Consider the following 19,109-nt stretch of genomic DNA (forward strand, 5'->3'; position numbering starts at 1 on the left):
CATGTAGAGGCCATTATGTTCCCCCACAGCCATTTCCACCGATGTGTTAGGAATGTCCTCAATCATCATGGAATCAATTCACTCACAGGGACAAAAGAGGCATTATTTCTGTTTCTTGTGTTTAGTGATTCTATTGTAATTACTTGGTTTAGAGTTGCTTAGACTTGGGTGACATGAAAGTTTAATAAATTATTATTATTCCTCTTTGTTAAAAGTTTGTTTAATGTTATTTACTTCATGACAAGTTTTAAGAAATCCACAAAAAACACCAGAAAAAAAAAACACACAACCCAACTAACACCAAAAACACCAAAAAACAGACTGTAAACCAAATAATAATAATAATAATAATAATAATAATAATAATAATAATAATAATACACCCAAGACTTAACAATTGTCGATAAGAAAGAAAAAAAAGTCTGGATAGTGGATGTAGCAATGCCTGGAGACAGCAGAATAGACGAGAAACAACTGGAGAAGATAACAAAATACAAAGAAATAGAAAGACTGTGGCAAAGGCAAGCAAGGGTATTACCAATAGTAAAAGGTGCCTTGGGTGCAATCACAAAACAACTAGAGCACCACTTGAACACCATTGGCATTGACAAATTCGCCATTAATCAATTGCAAAAGGCGGCCTTACTAGGAACTGCTTTTATCCTGCGACGATACCTGTAATACCATCAAACATCCACATCTGCCTATTCAAGTCCTTGGGAAGGACTCAATAGGTAGACAAAAATGCCAAATTCAGTCTGAACATCTGGCTGACTGTGCAATGATCAATGATAAAAAAAAATAATAATAAGCATAAGAGGAAGAAGACGAAGAAGGAGAAGAAGAAGAAGGAGTAGAAGAAGAAGAAGAAGAAGAAGAAGAAGAAGAAGAAGAAGAAGAAGAAGAAGAAGAAGAAGAAGAAGAAGAAGAAGAAGAAGAAGAAGAAGAAGAAGAAGAAGAAGAAGAAGAAGAAATAATCATAATATCCTCGGCATTGACAAAATCACCATCGGTCAATTGCAAAAGGTATATTTATTTGGAACAGCTTACAACCTGCAATGATATGTTTAACACCATCAAACATTAACATCTGCCTATCTCAGGTCCTTGGAAAGCACTCGATAGGTGGAGAAAAATGCCAAATCCACTCTAAAGACTTAGCTGACTATTTGACAAATGATGAGTCCCAATGGGATGAAAGTTCCCCCATGGTGTCTTCTGCTAGTCAGTACAAATGAAAACCCCACACAGGATATCCACTGTGTAAAGACTGAGGAATTCCCCTCCCTCCAGAAAGTTATAGAGAACCCCACAGTGGGGCCACAACATAAGGTAACACCTGTATCTCTGCTCTGAGAGCTTAGGGCAGGGATAGGCAACCTTGGCTCTTTTATGACTCATAGACTTCAACTCCCAGAATTCCTGAGCCAGCATGGCTGGCTCAGGAATTCTAGGAGTTGAAGTCCACGAGTCATAAAAGAGCCAAGCTTGTGTACCCCTGGCTTATGGTAAAGCTGTGTGTAGATACCCCTCAGAGAGCATCTCTATATCACCTCCTCCAATCACTGAGGACCAGGACTTGAAGAGCTCCAAAGCTCATGCATTGTACATAGTCACCTGAAGCACAAAACTTCGTGAGTTGAATACTGAGGTGAGGGTTTGAACCCCTTAAAATAACATCTGATGAGTCCCAATAGGATGGAACTGGGCATGGGTGGGCCTCCTGATGCAACCTCCTTCAAAATTTTCCTCCAATTTGATCTTGACTCCAGGTTGCAAGTAGTCATTGACTTACAACCATTTGTTTGGTGACCGTTCAAAGTTACCACGGCACTGCAAAAAGTGGCTTATGAGACTGGTTTTCACTCCTACAACGGCGGCAGCTTCCCCACGGTCACACGATCCAAATTCGGACGCTTGGCAATTGGCTCATAATGATGATGGCGGCAGTGTCCCCGAGGTCACGTGATCTCCTTTTGCGATCTTCTGACAAGCAAAATCTATGGGGAAGCTAGATTCGCTTAACAACCGTGTTACTAACTTAACAACTGCAATGATTCATTCAACAACTGGGGCAAGACAGGTCGTAAAATGGGGCAAGACTCACTTAACAAATGTTTCGCTCTGCAACGGAAAGTTCAGGCTCCATTGTGGCAGTAAGTCGAGGACTACCTGGACTTGATAGACATGCCCATGTCACTGCCTTGGCAACTTTACAGAAGTAGCTTGCCACTGCCCTTTTCTAAGACTTTTTAAAATCTTCCCTGTCTGTCTCCCAGCCCTGGGATTTCCTAGCAGTAATCCATGCAAGCACAAACTACTTAGAATACAGAATTGGAAGGGACCTTGAAGGTCTTCTAGTTCAACCCCCTGCTCCTGCAAGAAACCCTATTCCATTTCAGACAAATGGTTGTCCGATCTCTTCTTAAACACTTCCAGTGTTGGACAGTGGTAGGATTCAAATATGTGAACAACCAATTCTCTGTGTGGATGCCACTTCCGGAAGTCCATTCTGGGCCTGGGCAACAAAAAATTAGTTACCGGTTCTGCCAAAGTGGTGCGAACTGGATGAATCCCACCACTGGTGTTGGAGCATTCACAACTTAATACCAGCCAGGTGTTGCCTCCTACTGTGAATCTCTACATGTGAAAGACACCTCCCTGTGTTCATACAACAGGCTCAAACAATGGTTGAGTTTCCCATCAACAATGCTCGCTCATTCCAGTGGTCGAGGGCTAGTTCCATCCAGGTCAAATTTCTGAGAGTTACAGGTCCTATAGTCTACAAGTATTGGTTGCAAACAAGTCCTGGGGACATCATCTTCATGGCCTCATTCACATAATTTGCTTTGGAGTAATAGTGTCATTCTCCTTTACTTCTGTTTTCTTTTGACACAGTTGAATAGTTTCATCTATGGCTTTTCGTCCTACCTTCAAGTACTTTGGAGAAGAGGTTGACCCCCCCCCTCTTCTTTGTGTCAACCCCCCAAATTTTGGAAGACTGCTATAATGTCAACCCTAGCCCTTTTCATTAGAATAGACATACCCTTTCCTACATTCGTTCTTCATATGTTTTAGCCTCCAGTCCTCTAATCATTTTTGTTGCTCTTCTCTGCACTCTTTCTAGAGTCTCAACATCTTTATTGTGGCAACCCAAACTGGATGCAGTATTCCAAGTGTGGCCTTACCAAGGTGCAATAAAGTGGTACTAACACTTCACATGATCTTGATTTTATCCCTCTGTTAATGCAGCCTAAGACTCGGTTGGTTTCTTTTATGGCTGCAGCTGCAGATCTGTGCATAAGATGTCCAAAGTCGGATAATTTGAGCTTGGTCATTTGTGCCTTGAGTGAAAACACCGGGATTATTTGATGATCCATCCATTTATTGTCTTGGCTGTTCACGGCATTCTCAATCAGCTAGCCTACAGCTTTGGAATTCCTAAGCGACAGACTTAAATAGCTTGAACTCCATCCCCCTTAAGGGAGGCCTAGAGCGGTTTATGGTTTGGCAGGCCAGAAAGAGGCCTTCTCTCTAGTGTAGCGTCTTTAAAGATAGTAGAGAGTTGATCCGGAGGCCATTCCCAGTAATTGACACTCCACATTCCTAGAATGAAAAGATCTAACAAAGGCCTCTGTTTCTCTCTCCCCCTTGAATGCAGAGTGCTGAGGCCAGATGCTGAGTTTTCTGTGGGGCAACAGACCCAGGTTGGTTTTTCCACAAAAAAAACCCCAACTGTTAGTGAAGCCTTTGCAGGACTTACATATTCCCAACATCATTGTAGGTTTTGTAGCAGGTTCTGTTTTTTTTCTCCTTCTCTGTCAATCTGATATGCCCAGACAAGAAATCCATTCCAGTTTTAAATGTTGATTTGAATGCTTCCCAAGCAATATCCTTCGCTTTTCATGCTTGGATCAAACTGCATGGGACTGACTAGCAATTTACTACAGGTAGTTTTTGACTTACAACCATTCGTTCAGCGAACGTTCAAAATTACAACAGAACTGAAAAAGTGACTTTTGACTGTTTTTCACAGTTGCAACCATTGCAACGTCTCCATGGTCACGTGATCAGAATTCAGATGATTGGCAACAGGCATGTATTTATGACGGTTGCAGTGTCCTGGGATCAGGTGATCACCTTTTGCGACCTTCCTACAAGCAAAGTCAATAGGGAAGCCAGATTAACTTAACAACTGTAGTGATCCACTTAACAACTGGGACAAAAGAGGTTGTAAAATGGGGCAAAGCTCACTTAACAACTGTCTTGCTTAACAACAGAAATGTTGGGCTAAATTGCGCTGGTAAGTCGAGGACTACCTTGTTTGTCACACGCTCGCACAACTGTAGCACACCAAATAAATTGGCAATGGAGCACTGCATCTTTATTTATATATTTGTTTGTTTATTAAATTTGTATGGCACCCATTTGTCTACCAAGCAACTCTGCGCAGCTGTCAATGTAAACAGAACAATTACAGGATTAAAACATCAAATATTAAAATCTGAAACATTATAATATTAAAACAGATAAATTAAGCTTTAACTACTGTAGCTTAGTTTCTTTACAATAAATACAAAGGTTTCGCCCCAACCCATCCACGACGTGGCATTGTTAGTTTTGTGGTTTTATTATGGGTTCTTTTATATACCAGAGAACAAGGAAGGCATTTCCAGGCTAGCATATTTAAACTGTTCTATGTGCATTATAAATGCAAATTTACTAGGCATTTCCTCTTAAGGAAAGAAACTCAGAAAAGAGGAAAGCCAATGCCATCACATATTCAGTTTTTAATGTTGCCTCACATTCCAGCTGGCTCAGGAATTCTGGGAGTTGAAGTCCACAGATCGTAAAGAGGCCATACTTGCCTAATCCGGTATATATAGTACATCTATTTTCTTAATTGGCTGTGATTGGCAGCTCTGAGCCATGATGGCGCAGTGGTTAGAATGCAGTTGTTGTTGTTAGTTGCGAAGTCGTGTCCGACCCATCGCGACCCCATGGACAACGTTCCTCCAGGCCTTCCTGTTCTCTACCATCTTCTGGAGTCCATTTAAGCTCACGCCTACTGCTTCAGTGACTCCCTCCAGCCATCTCATTCTCTGTCGTCCCGTTCTTCTATTGCCCTCAATCTTTCCCAGCATCAGGCTCCTCTCCAGTGAGTCCTTCCTTCTCATTAGGTGGCCAAAGTACTTGAGTTTCAACTTCAGGATCTGGCCTCCTGAAGAGCAGTCAGGGTTGATCTCCCCTAGGACTGACCGGTTTGATCGCCTTGCAGTCTAGGGGACTCGCAGGAGTCTTCTCCAGCCCCATAGTTCAAAGGCCTCAATTCTTTTGAGTGCAGTATTCCAGTCTAATTCTGCTGACTGCTGACTGCCGACTGCCAGCAGTTCGGCAGTTCGAGGCTCACCAGCTCAAGGTTGACTCAGCTTTCTATCCGTCCCAGGTCAGTAAAATGAGGACCCAGATTGTTGGAGGGGAAGGGGAAGCAATATGCTGGCTTTGTAAAACTGCTTAGAGAGGGCTGTAAAGCACTGTGAAGCAGTATACAAGCCTAAGTGCTATTACTTTTATTTATTTATTTATTTATTTATTTACACATACACATACATATCCTGCCTTCATTGTTTTTATAAATAACCAAGGCAGGTGAACATACCCAATACTTCTTCCTCTGCTATTTTCCCCACAACAGTCCTGTGAGGTTGGTTGGGCTGAGAGAGAGAGAGGGACTGGCCCAAACTCACCCAGCCAGCTTTCATGCCTAAGGCAAGTAATAATAACCAATACTAGTAGCTGAGAAATAACTTATCTAACCAGGAAGTAAAGCTACGATGAAGAAAGGATCGCTCTTGCAGAGATGCAGTCCTTAGGCCTTATTCCACGAGGTAATTTCGGGTAATCGTTAAACTCTGGGATGAGTGTTTCAAGAACAGGGTGTGTTTAAAAAAAAAAAATGTTTTTACTACAGCAAGTCAGGAGGAATCCAACAAAGTAGATTTTAATAGTGTCATTTAGTTTCATGATTATTTAATAATAATGATGATAAAGTTGGAAGGGACCTTGGATGTCATCTAGTCCAACCCCTTGTTCAGGCAGGAAACCCTATACCATTTCGGACAAATGGCTGTCCAGTTTCTTCTTAAAAACTTCCAGTGTTAGACCATTCACCGCTTCTGGAGGCAGGTTGTTCCGCTAGTTAATTGTTCTGACTTTCAGGAAATTTCTCCTTAGTTCTAGGTTGCTTCTCTCCTTGATTAGTTTCCATTCGTTGCCTCTTGTCCTGCCTTCAGGCACTTTGGAGAGTAGCTTGACTCCCTCTTCTTTGTGGCAGCCCCTGAGATATTGGAATACAGCTATCATGTCCCCCCTCATCCTTCTCTTCGTAACAACAGAAGATCAGCCATTTCTGGCCCTCAGTTATTAAACAATAGCAATAGCATTACAGGTAGTCCTCGAGTTATGACCACAATTGAGCCTGAGATTTCTGTTGCTAAGAGACAGTTGTTTAAGTCTGCCCCACTTTACAATCTTTCTTACCACAGTTGTTCAGTGAATCACTGCAGCTGTTAAGTTAGTAACATGTTTTTTAAGTGAATCTGGCTTCCCCCATTGCCTTTGCTTGTCAGAAGGTCGCCAAAGGTGAACACATGACCCCGGGACATTGCAACTATCACAAATACATGCCTGTTGCCAAGTGTCTGAATTTTAATCCTGTGACCCTGGGGATGCCCGCAACGGTCGTCAGTGTGAAAAACGGCCATAAGCCACTTTTTCAGTGCATTTTCAGGGTTGTACTATGGTTCATACGGTCTTCAAGTTCAGCAATGTGAACTGCAGTATAACTTCAAATGGTCACTAAATGAAATGTTGTAAATCAAGGACTACTTGTATTGTCATATGTGTGATTATATGTAAGGCACACCACATTGGCTGGGCTCAGAAGCTGCATTGATCTATATGGTGTGGCTTTTTTTTGTTGTCATGGTTCAGAAACTCTAGTTTATGTCTTAGCATATTGCGTGAAGAGCTGTAGCTTATTGAATAAACATGGCATACAATGCATCTAATCCAGTTGATTCTCATTGTAAACAAGATGATAGCTATAGTCCTGGTCTTTCTCGGAGGGTGTTTTTGCTCCCTAGCTACGGAAGATTTGCTTTACCCTATCATGCAGATCCACAGCAAAGGTCTTTTACACTGGGAACTAAGCCAGTGCTCAAGTTTCATTCCATAGCCAGTAACTGCCAGGTTAGATAAGCCAAGGTGTAAGTTCCAAGTTTATGTCTTTGAAGTGCAGGATGAAGGACTGAGGGCGGATCAGTGGTAGACTTCCCCAGTTCTCCATCAGCATGTCTATGGGCAGACCCCCAGCTTGCAGAAGCTTTAGTACAGTGATGGCGAATCTTTTAGAGATTGAGTGCCCAAACCCCAATCCAAACCCCACTTATTTAGTGCAAAGTGCCAGGGCTGCATCAGCATTGTGGTGCCCTCGGGGGGGGGGGGCAAGGAGGCGCCTCTGAGTGCCGCCTCTGGCATGCAAAAACCGGGGGCGCAAAAATGGGCCACCATGCTGCAAGGTGCAAAAATGGCCGCGACCGCACCACAGGATGCAAATACCAGGCGGTGCACCATGCAGGAACGGGGCGGGGCTAGTGAGTATCATGTAGGCACTAGCCCCGCCCCATTTGCAGTGCGTGCGTGCTTGCGGTCCCGTGCCCGCATGCACACATGCACGCATGTAAAATGCTTCCCCCTCCCTTTTTTTCCAGTCCACCATTCGACAATGGTTGGTGACCTCTGCTCTACCACTTGCTAGTCGGCCGCTTCACCTTCTTTGTGCTGGGCGGGGCTCCTGCTCTGGGCAGCAGTGGCGGCCTGATGGACCTGCTGCTGGCAGCGGTGGCATGCGTGCCAACAGAGAGGGCTCTGAGTGCCGCCACTGGCACGTGTGCCATAGGTTCGCCACCACTGCTTTAGTAGATCCATCCATCCATCCACTCACCCATCCATAATAATGATATCCATTCAGTCATGTTCAATTGTTGGCAATTCTATGGGCCAGGTCTCTCCACATCTTCCAATCTTGCACTACTCCTTTGAGTTTTCCCACATCTGGCTGGTATCAGCTGTGATGGGTGTCCAGCCACTGTGTTCTTTAACAGCCTGGTTTCCTTTTAGCACCAACTCTTCCAAACACAATTACTTTTCTCCGGTGAATTCCACCGCATGACATGGCCAAAACAAGTGAGACGGAGTTTTGTGATTTTTGCCTTCCACCTCAGTCCTTAGTGATCTCAATTAAGATCATAGCATTTGGATCGTTGCTCTTAATTGAAGAGATAATCAAGGGAGTGGGCTCACTTTGCTTTTCCAATCTTGTACCCTCTAGACCTGCTGAGAATTATGGGACCTGAACTCCAGCACTTCTGGAGGGCACAAACTGGGGGTCAGCCAAGTGCACTTTGCTGAGTTTTGCTTCCTGTTTATTACATAAACAACCATGAAACATAATCCGTAACAATTATTCTTATTTGCTTTGCTCCATTTCCTTGTTCTGCTCTCTCCTTTCCTTCCCGCTTGTCAGGCTGCACCCTTCTGATCAAACATATTGGTCAGTTTCCATGGAATCATCATCCCTCCCACCCATCCATCCTCTAAAGGACATGCAACCCCTTGGCCCAAAGGTGGAGATGGAAGAATTGTCTGGTAGTTGTTCCAAAGCTACTACAGAACCGTCCGTTTTAAGAAATCATGAATCTGAGAAGCATTTGGAAGAAGTTTTTTTTTTTTTAAATACATCTGAGGAAACTAAACACATACACAAACTTTAAGAGAAACAAATTCACCAGTGATGATATAACTGGGAACAAGAGGTATTTGAAAATGTATCCTGGTAGAGGGGAGCCTAAAGAGTCTCAACACGAACAAAAAAGGGGTCGATTTAGTTGTGACACCCATTTTGACATTTTCAACCCTCTACCTACCCTTATTCTTTGGCCATTAAAGTTAATAAAATGTGTGAAGGCATCCAGTTTCCCAAGAGGGAGCACATTTGAAATTTAAGTACAGGTAATCGCTGACTTAAACTATCCGTTTAGTGACCATATGAAGTTACAACAGACTGAAAAAAATGATTTATAACTGTTTTTCACACTTACAGCCATTGCAGATTCCTGGGTCACATGATACAAATTTGGATGATTGATACGTGGTTCATATTTTTGACGGTTGCAGTGTCCCGGGTCATGTATAGCATCACCCTTGTGAACTCTTATGTTTCCTCTTTCCACTATGTATTCAAAACGGACAGTGATTAATATTTATATGTATATATATATGTATGGGTGTAGATATGTGTGTGTGTGTGTGTGTGTGTGTGTGTGTGTGTGTGTATAGCATGTGCATATGGGTGTTATGTATGTGTATGGGTAGATATATATTTCCTTTGGAGAGCAGGCAACAGAATTTCATTTTTAATGTGGGCCGGTGCTCATGGTAAAAAATGACAATAAAGGTTACCTTATCATGTGATCACTGTTGTGTACTTCGTTCGCGTGCGAATGATGAAGACACATGGCGATGCTGAACAAACACTTTATTCTCCTTCTACAACAACCAAGCAAAAGCAAAAGGCACGTAGGCCTTTTTATATGGCCAGAAGCCCGGACAGTGTCAACCAATAGGAACAGAGTGTTTTCGCGCCTTGCGCATGCACACAAGGCCGGCGCTGCTCTGTCTGGTCCCGGGCAGCTTTTGGAATGCCCGGGACCAATGCAACGTCCCGAGCCTGCTTTTGCAGGCTCAGGACACAACAGCTCAGGACACTTCCTTCCTTCCTTCCTTTTGCTACCTTCTGATAAGCAAAGTCAAGGGGGAAGTTGGATTCATTTAACAACCACATTACCAACTTAACAACTGCAGTGATTCACTTAACAACTGTGGCAAGAAAGGCTGTCGAATGGGGCAAAACTCACTTAACTGTCCTGCTTAGCTGCAACAATTTTGGGCTCAATTATAGCCGTAAATCAAGGACCACCTGTAGTCTCCAGCTCATACAGGCAACATTGCTTTAGGGTGGCCATCTTGCCTCTTCAGTTAGAAAGAAGAGAAAAAAAAAACGGGCCTTGACCCATTTTAGCATGATGTCTGCATGATGTTTCTCCAACATTAACTTAACCACAGTTTACCCAACCCAATGAACCAATTTCCTATGCTGGCAAAACACACCAAACTATAAATTAGCGATCCAGACAGGGTTCCAAAGAACACATTGTGAAAAACAAAGGGCTGGTGTGTCTTTCAACGTGTCAGGTCAACATTGCTGGAGTTTGATGGGAATGTCAAAAATGATCCCAAAGAGCAGCTAAGATGTTGAAGGGGTTTCCCAGAGACAGAGCTAGGCAACATGGCAGCGCCTGTGCCATTTCCCCTCGTGTTTGTTGCCCGGCAGGAAAGTTCCCACCCATCCTTGTACAGGAGAAAATTCTCCTTGAAAAATCTCAGAATTTAAGGCTTGAACTTGTTCATGTCCCTAAGATTTGACTTCTATTTCACATCTCCTGAGGCATGTTCAGCAAGTAGCCTCAAGGCTATCAATCATGTGATATCTAAAGTATGTGTGGGTGGGTGTGTCTAGAAACTACTGCAAGAAAACAAGCAAGCTCAGAGAGCGCCAAGGATCCCTCATGTCCTTGGTGTTCATGTATACGTATGTATACGTATATATTGGGCTGACCTAGGTGACACAATGATGCAAAGCGCTTAGGGCTAATGGTTCTTTCTTTCTAAGTTTGGGGAAAGAAAGTTGAGTTGATTCGCTTTTAAAATAGAATTGTGTGTCCCCAAAGTAAATTAATTGTAGTTTAAAGCCTTTCCTTCCTTCCTTCCTTCCTTCCTTCCTTCCTTCCTTCCTTCCTTCCTTCCTTCCTTCCTTCCTTCCTTCCTTCCTCCCTCCCTCCCTCCCTCCCCTTCCTTCCTTCCTAACCTTCCTTCCTTCCTCCTTCCCTCCCTCCCTCCCTCCCTCTCCTTCCTTTCTCCCTCTCCTTCCCTCCTTTCTTCCTCCCCCTCCCTCCCTTCCTCCCTCCCTCGCTTCCTCCCTACATCTCCCTCCCTCCTTCCTTCCTAACCTTCCTTCCTTCCTCGCTCCCTCCCCTCCTCCCTCCCTCCCTCGCTCCCTCCCTACATCTCCTTCCTCCCTCCCTCCTTCCTTCCTAACCTTCCTTCCTTCCTTCCCTCTCCCTCCCTCTCCTTCCTTCATCCCCCTCCCTTCCCTCCTCCCTCCCTTGCTCCCTCCCTACATCTCCTCCCTCCCTCCCTCCTTCCCTCTCCTTCCTTCCTAACCTTCCTTCCTTCTTCCCTCCCTCCCTCCCCTCCTCCCTCCCTCCATCTCCTTCTCCCTCCCTCCCTCTCGTTCGTTCATTCGTTCCTTCCTTCCTTCCTCCCTCCTCCCTTTCCTTCCTTCCTTCCTTCCTTTTCTTCCTTTCCTTTTTTCCTCCCTCCCTCTCCTTCCTTACTCTCTCCTTCCCTCCCCCTCCCTCTCCTTCCTTTCTTCCTTCCTCCCCCTCCCTCCCCTCCTCCCTCCCTCGCTCCCTCCCTACATCTCTTTCCTCCCTCCCTCCTTCCTTCCCTCTCCCTCCCTCTCCTTCATTCCTTCCTCCCCCCCTCCCCCTCCTTCCTCTCCCTCCCTCCTCCTCCCTCCCTCCTCCCCTCCTCCCTCCATCTCCTTCTCCCTCCCTCCCTCTCTCTCGTTCGTTCGTTCATCCTCCCTCCCTCCTCCTCCCTTTCCTTCCTTCCTCCTTTCCTTTTTTCCCTCCCTCCCTCTCCTTCCTTACTCTCTCATTCCCTCCCCCCTCCCTCTCCTTCCTCCCCCTCCTCCTCCTCCTCCCTCTCTCCCTACATCTCCTTCCTCCTTCCCTCCTTCCCTCTTCCCTCTCCTTCCTTCCTCTTCCTTCCCCTCCTTCCCTCCTCCCTCCTTCCCTCTCTTCCTTCCTTCCTTCCTCCCTCCCTCCTTCCTCCCTCCTTCCCTCTCCCCCTCCCTCTCATTCCTTCCTTCCTTCTTCCCTCCCTCCCCCTCCCTCCCTCCATCTCCTTCTCCCTCCCCTTCCTTCCTCCCTCCCTCCCTCCCCTTGCCTCTCCTCCTTCCAGCATCCTAGGAATGTCTGCAATTCAAAGAAGTCAAGTTGATGCCCAGGATGGTGTGACTGAAACCATTCCCCCCCTCCCTCCCATTTTGTCAAACATGTGCAATGGCCATTAAAGGGGAATATGGGGCTTTATCCTGGCTTTTTTGACATCTACCCGCCCATCCTACCTACCCCCCCCCATGGCTGATTTGACGTGGCCCGTATAAAATCCCATGGCCTCCGGTTGGCCAATCTTGTTTTCTGGGAAACAATTAGTGTGAGATTAGACTTTGTTTTCTTCCCCACATGATTGCAAGTCTAATTTTAGACCAACCGGGAAAGGTGACAAAGAATAAATTCAAGATAAACATGCGGAACGCTTGTCTAAGACACTCACAAAACATTATAAAAGTAAATTATTACCTCAAATTGACTGCTGACTTTTCTTATATTGTGTCCCTCAGTTCATCAAGAACAGTTTCTCATTCCTATTGACTTTTATTTTTACATGCGGGCAATCTTACAGACTTCCTCATTTTCTCACACCCAGGTGCTTTCTATGGCAAAAGACCTTCAAAAAGATGTCACCACTAATTCCTATGGTAGTACAATCAGAATGTCAACAAGATCAAATCTTGGAGGTGTTTGCCAAGACACCTGACTGGTATTTTTCCCCGGGGTCCTTAGCCAATTTACCTAAAGGGAGCTTCAACAGAAGAATTTGCGGGATCTAGGATTAGTTCGGAAGACTTAGCTGCCTCAATGAGGAAGTTATCTTTGTTGCGTATGGAAACCTAATAACCACACAGCCAGTTTTTGAAATCATGAGGCCGTTAGGAGAGGAATTTTGAGTAGATCTTCCAGGGTCCCTTTTAGCAGAATCAACTAGAAGACTAGCTTTATTTTGGAAAAAAAAATGATACTAAAGAGCCCCCATCATAGAAAGTCTTGAATCAGAGAATTAACTATCAGTAGTCCTGGTAGTTTGTTTAGTGACTGTTTGAAGTTAGGGTTGGAAAAAGTGACTTATGGTCGTTTTTCACATTTATGACCTTGCAACATCCCCAGGGTCACGTGATTAAAATTCAGAGGCTTAGCAGTTGACTCATACTTATGACGGTTGCAGTGTCCCTGCATCATGTGATAAACATTTTCAATCTTCTGAACAAGCAAAGTCAGTGGGGAAGCCAGATCCACTTAACAACCATGTTAGTAACTGAACTACAGTGATTCACTTAACAAGTGTGGCAAGAAAGGCCGTAAAATGGCGCAAAACACAATGAATGCCTCGCTTAGCAACAGAAATGTTGGGCTCAGTTGTGGTTGTAAATCAGGGACTACCTGTAACTGCAGTAAAAGATAGGTATCTGATAGAAGTGCAAAAAGAAAAAAAAGAAACCAAAATATAGAAAAAATGATTTTCAACTTCTAGCAGATATAAATAAAACTTGAGTTCAACTTTGATTCTACAATTGCACATTCCATTTTTTAAAGAATTTATATTACTAATACTCAAATCCATAAATTATTTCACATTTTTCTGTTGTTTTTTTGCAAAAAGTCCAAACGGGACTTCCAATTGATAGTAAATTTAGTCAGTGTCAGAGAGAAAGGAACGTAATATGTAATTTTGAATATATATTAGCAAGAAGAAGGCTACTGAGTGATGAATTAACATATTGTTTATAATAAACTATATCTATTATTGTTAAATACATGTACCCAGACATTATGCTGTTTGCTAAATATTGAAAATGTTATTTGGAAAAACCCCAACCCCAACCCTAACCTAAATCCCAACCTAACCCCGACGCTACCTTATCCCTAACCCTATAAAAACTAATAAAATCTATACAAAAAAAAAAGAAGTGCAACCCCCCCCAAATATAGAAAAAATGACTTTTGACTTCTAGCAGATATAAATAAAACTTGAGTTCAACTTTGACTCCACAATTGTACATTCATTTTTTAAAGAATTTATATTACTATGATTCAAATCCATAAATTATGATTTCACATTTCTCTCTCTTTTTTTTTTTTTTTGCAAAAAGTCCAAGCTGGACTTCCATTTGATACTAAGTTTAGTCAATGTCTTTTCTCTAATCCAAGCTGCAATTCCACCATTCCAGCTGACTCCATCAGTTTTACCAACCATCTCTCCATTGTAGAAGCCTTTGTTGGGCACATCAAAGTCCTGCTCCCATTGTCACATACAGGGAGATCACAACTGAGCCCAAAACATCTGTTGTTAAGTGAGACATTTGTTAAATGAGCTTTGCCCCATTTCATGACCTTTCTTGCCACAGTTGTTAAACAAATCATTGTAGTTAAATTAGTAACACGGTGGTTAAGTGAACCTGGCTTCCCCATTGACTTTGTCAGAAGGTCCCAAAACGTGATCCCATGATCCCGGGATACTGCAACTGTCATAAATATGAACAGCTGTTAAGCATCTGGATTTTGATCACATGACCACGAGGATGATGCAATGGTCGTACAAAAAACAGTCATCAGTCATTTTTTTCAGTGCCATTGTAAGTTTGAACAGTCACTAAATGAACTGTTGTAAGTCGAGGACAACCTGCGTTAAGAACTAAACACCATGGAATTTTTCCAGACTTTTCTCCATCAGCTTAACGAAAAGTCTCTCTGGTCCAAATTGTATATATTGACCTTCAACATTTTTTGAATTAATATATGTATTTCAGTTCAAGAATTTTTAGGTAAAAGTATGGTTTCTTTTCTATTTTCCTTCTTGACTGTCAGCTTTATTTTTTTACTTTCGAAAAACTTTAATAAAGTTTCATATGAAGAAAAGATATAGGTATCTTCAGAGGGAGGGGGGAAAAGTCAAGATGGTGGCTGCAACTGCACAGTTCAAGCTCTGCTCCTAACATACATGATGCGTGTAAAATGAATGTGGCTTTGATCACATAAGTACAACCACTATGTTGAGTTTTTTACCTCCCTTATGTACCTTCAGTTTGATATGTCTGGCATAATATTGCATAATATTACCAAGATACATCATTCAATTTCTTTAGTTTTTTTCTCAGTGGGTTGGGTTGGGTGAACCCAAATAATTGTGCTTAGGAACAAACCATCAACGATCATCCCTTCATAGTTAGAACAGCATTTCTCGATCTCAGTTACTTTCAGATGTGAGTTGAAGTCCATACATCTTGGACTTGAGGCTGAGAAACATTAGTCAAGAATTGGATGGTCGGTTGGTGATGTGACTGGTTGAATCACAAGACTTATTGACCACCAGGACCTATATAGACGAACAAGGCACTTCACCCCAAATCCCACTGAAGATGTTATCTAGTATGGTAATGAAATGTCTAGGACCAGGGGGACAAATGTCTAGGAGTTTGGGGGACAAATGTCTGTCTAAATCTATAACCCAAACTATGAATGTTCTCTAGAACAGGGGTCTTCAAACCTGGCCCTTTTATGACTTGTGGACTTCAACTCCCAGAATTCCTCAGCCAGCGTGCCTGGCTGAGGAATTCTGGGAGTTGAAGTCCACAAGTCATAAAAGGGCCAGGTTTGAAGACCCCTGCTCTAGAATTTCTAAATGGTCAAGAATAACAGGTAAACTCTTCTCGGTGATTAACACTGATCCTGTGCCTCATGAATTGGGCTTAAAAGGAGTCTTGCATTCCGATATATTTTCACGAGGGTCAACTCACCAAACAGTTTAGCCCTGAAGGTTTCATTCTGACTGACAGAAAGGATCAAACGCATTCTGACTGACAGAAAGGATCATGCCGAAAGCACCAGAGATGGAAGTCAAAATCCTTCTGCAAACCAACCTTATGTTCTGCTATGCAGAGCCAGTTTGGTCTAGTGGTAAAGGTTCAGGTCTTGGAACCAGAAGACCGTGAGTTCAAGTCCCACCTTAGGCACGTAAAACCAACTAGGTGACTTTGGGTGATTCATTCTCTCTCAGCCCAATTAATCGCTGGGTGGTGATTGTGGGGAAAATAGAAGGAAGTAGCACTAGGCACGTTTGGAAGTTGAGTCATGGCAACTGGACTTTTCTTCTTTGTTTAAAGTTTTGTTCCCCCTAACCAACTTTCCTTGTCTGAAAAGTTTTGCTACTTATCCAAGTAGTTTCTTCAATCTGAGCAAGTTGGTTAAGGTCCCCATGACCGACTTTTCTTTTTTTGTTTGAAATACTTGGCTGCAAAACATTTGAAACAAAAATGTTGTCCAGTTGCCATGATTCAGCTTCCAGACAACTGTACCCTGGATGACTGAGAATCTTCATCAGTTATGTTTGATATACAATCAAGTTATGTTTGATATACAATAAAGGGGGAACAAAAAATAAATATAACGACATTTGCCTTCTCACTTCAAAATGCAGAGAGCCAGTTTGGTATAGTGGTTAAGGCACAGGCTAAAAAACCAGGAGATCGTGAATTCTAGTCCTGCCTTGGGCTCAAAGCTAGCTGGGTGATCTTGGACCAGTCCCTCTCTCTCAGCCCTAGGAAGCAGGCAAGGACAAACCAATTCCAAAACCTTCCCAAGAAATTTCCAGGAAGTTGCCAGGACTCTGATCAAAGGAACAAACGTGTCATTTCCAAAATCTTGCCAAGAAATCTTTAGAGATCCGTCCAGGATGTTGCCAGTGACACTGGCTCAAAGGTACACATACACACTACTTCCAAAATCTTGCCAAAAAAATCTGCAGAGAAAGTCCAGGAAGTTGCCAGGAATCAACACTAATCAAAGTCACACACATAAACACATAGCACTTCTAAAATGTTGCCCAAAAAAATCTGCAGGGACTAATCCAGGTACTTGCCAAGAGTCCACACTGCCTCAAAGACACACACACACACGTAATCACACCCATACCTACACACACCACTTCCAAAATGTTGCCAAAAAAAAAACGAAAAGAAAAAGAAAAAAAAATCCTGCAAAGATGTATATAGGAAATTGCCAGAACGCAGATTCAAAGGCACAGACACACACGTACAAAAGAACAGGCAGTCCTCAACTTACAATTGAGCCCATCTTTAAATGAGACATTTATTGAGTTTTGCCCCATTTTACGATCTTTCTTGCTTCAGTTGTTAAGTGAATCATTGCAGTTGATAAGTTAATAACCCGACTGTTAAGTGAATCTGGCTTCCCCATTGAATTTCCTGGTCAGAAGGTCTCAAAAGATGATCACATGACCTTGGGACACAGCAACGGTCATATATATGAACCAGTTGCCAATCCTCTGAATTTTGATCACGTAATGATGCTGCAACAGTCGTAGGTGTGAAAAATGGTTGTAAGTCCCTTATTTCAGTGCCATTGTAACATTGAAGGTCACTAAACAAACTGGTGCAAGTCGGGGACTACCTGTACTGTAGTAGACTAAGAAACCAGTAGGAAGTTTCTTAAAATTAAAATTCGTCGGCTGTCTAAAACCTGGCGAAGAATATAGCCAGAGCACAACTGCTTTAAGTGAAATAAAAATAAGAAAGATATCAGCCAAGACCGAGTCTGGATTCACAGTTTCTCTCTTCTTTTCCGGTTGCAATTCTGAAGTTTCTGGCGAGCAGAGCCAGGAATTAAAACGGGGCGTGTGCACAAACAAACGCATCAAGACGAAACGCCAGCCGTCAGCTGTCAATTTTCCCCAACAGCAAAAACTTCAAACTTTAAAAAAAAAAAATCCTTCAAAAATCCTCCTAATTCCAAAAACCCCCTTGCTCTCCCTTTCTCAAACGCCAGACAACGCTCCCGGCGCTCAAGACTAGGGAAAAAAAGAATAGGCTAGAGCTGGAAGGGACCTTGGAGGTCTTCTAGTCCAGCCCCCTGCTCGAGCAGGGGAACCTATACCATTTCAGACAAGTGACTGTCTAGTCTCTTCTTTAAAAAAAAAACCTCCGGTGACGGAGCGCCCACGATTTCGGAGGGGCTGGAAATTGGGGTCTGCTCCAACCACTGGACTCTCCAGCCTCGACCCACCGCTTTTCCCAGCCTCCCCGGGGCAGCCTGAGACCCACCGCGGGGACTCACCGTACTGGCTGGAAGCCTCGTTGTCTTCTTTCTTTTTGCCCCCCATTTCGAAGCCGGAGAGGAGCGGGAGAAGGCGGCTTCCCCCTCCCCTGCGCAGCCCGGGAGTGACGGTAGGCGAGCGGAGAAGACTCCGAACGGGGCGATTCTGAACTGGAACCTGTTGCTTGGCAGTGCTTCCCCCCCCCCCTCCACCCACCCACACACAGAGCCGCCTACGCTGACGTCACCGCCGCCCCGCCTCCCGCCGAGCCACACACCTGCTGGCTATACTCACCTGCCGCTAGCCTCGGCCACGCCCCCTGCCGGCCAGGCCGTTTTAACCCCCTCCGCGCCGGCGCCTCCGAGCTGTTCTCATCGCCCTGCACCCACCGCTTCTTCCCCCCTCCCCCTTCCCTACCGCAGATTCCGGAAGCGGCAGCTTGACCTTTGGGGGTCCCGAAAAAGAGAAGAACTTTGGGTGTAAGTTTGATCCGTCCCCTGAAAGTGCCCGTGGATGGGTTTTTGTTTTGTTTTTTTTCAATCGGGGATTTTGTTGTTGTTAGTTGCGAAGTCGTGCCTAACCCATCGCGACCCCATGGACAACGTTCCGCCAGGCCTTCCTGGCCTCTACCATCTTCTGGAGTCCATTTAAGCTCACGCCTACTGCTTCAGTGACTCCATCCAGCCACCTCATTCTCTGTCGTCCCGTTCTTCTATTGCCCTCAATCTTTCCCAGCATTAGGCCCTTCTCCGGTGAGTCCTTCCTTCTCATTAGGTGGCCAAAGTATTTGAGTTTCAACTTCAGGATCTGGCCTTCTAAAGAGAAGTCGGGGTTGATCTCCTTTAGGACTGACTGGTTTGATTGCCTTGCAGTCCAGGGGACTCGCAGGAGTCTTCTCCAGCACCATAGTTCAAAGGCCTCAATTCTTTGGCGCTCAGCCTTTCTTATGGTCCAACTTTCACAGCCATACATTG

The 19,109-nt window shown here is 44.0% G+C and overlaps 1 protein-coding gene across 1 annotated transcript in view; it reads right to left on the reverse strand.

The window, feature by feature from the left end:
* SLC44A4 (solute carrier family 44 member 4) overlaps positions 1–18,324 on the reverse strand; it is a 56,299-nt gene extending 37,975 nt beyond the window's left edge. The window contains exon 1 of the mRNA XM_039336630.1: positions 18,156–18,324. Coding sequence (XP_039192564.1) covers positions 18,156–18,201 — 46 coding nt within the window. The 5' untranslated portion in view covers positions 18,202–18,324. The remainder of the gene's footprint in view (positions 1–18,155) is intronic.
* Positions 18,325–19,109: the final 785 nt, after the last annotated feature.

The sequence above is a fragment of the Crotalus tigris genome, unplaced genomic scaffold, assembly GCF_016545835.1.
Source record: "Crotalus tigris isolate CLP2741 ecotype Arizona unplaced genomic scaffold, ASM1654583v1 scf7180000017666.379230911805:20528666, whole genome shotgun sequence".
Taxonomy (NCBI): Eukaryota; Metazoa; Chordata; class Lepidosauria; order Squamata; family Viperidae; genus Crotalus; species Crotalus tigris.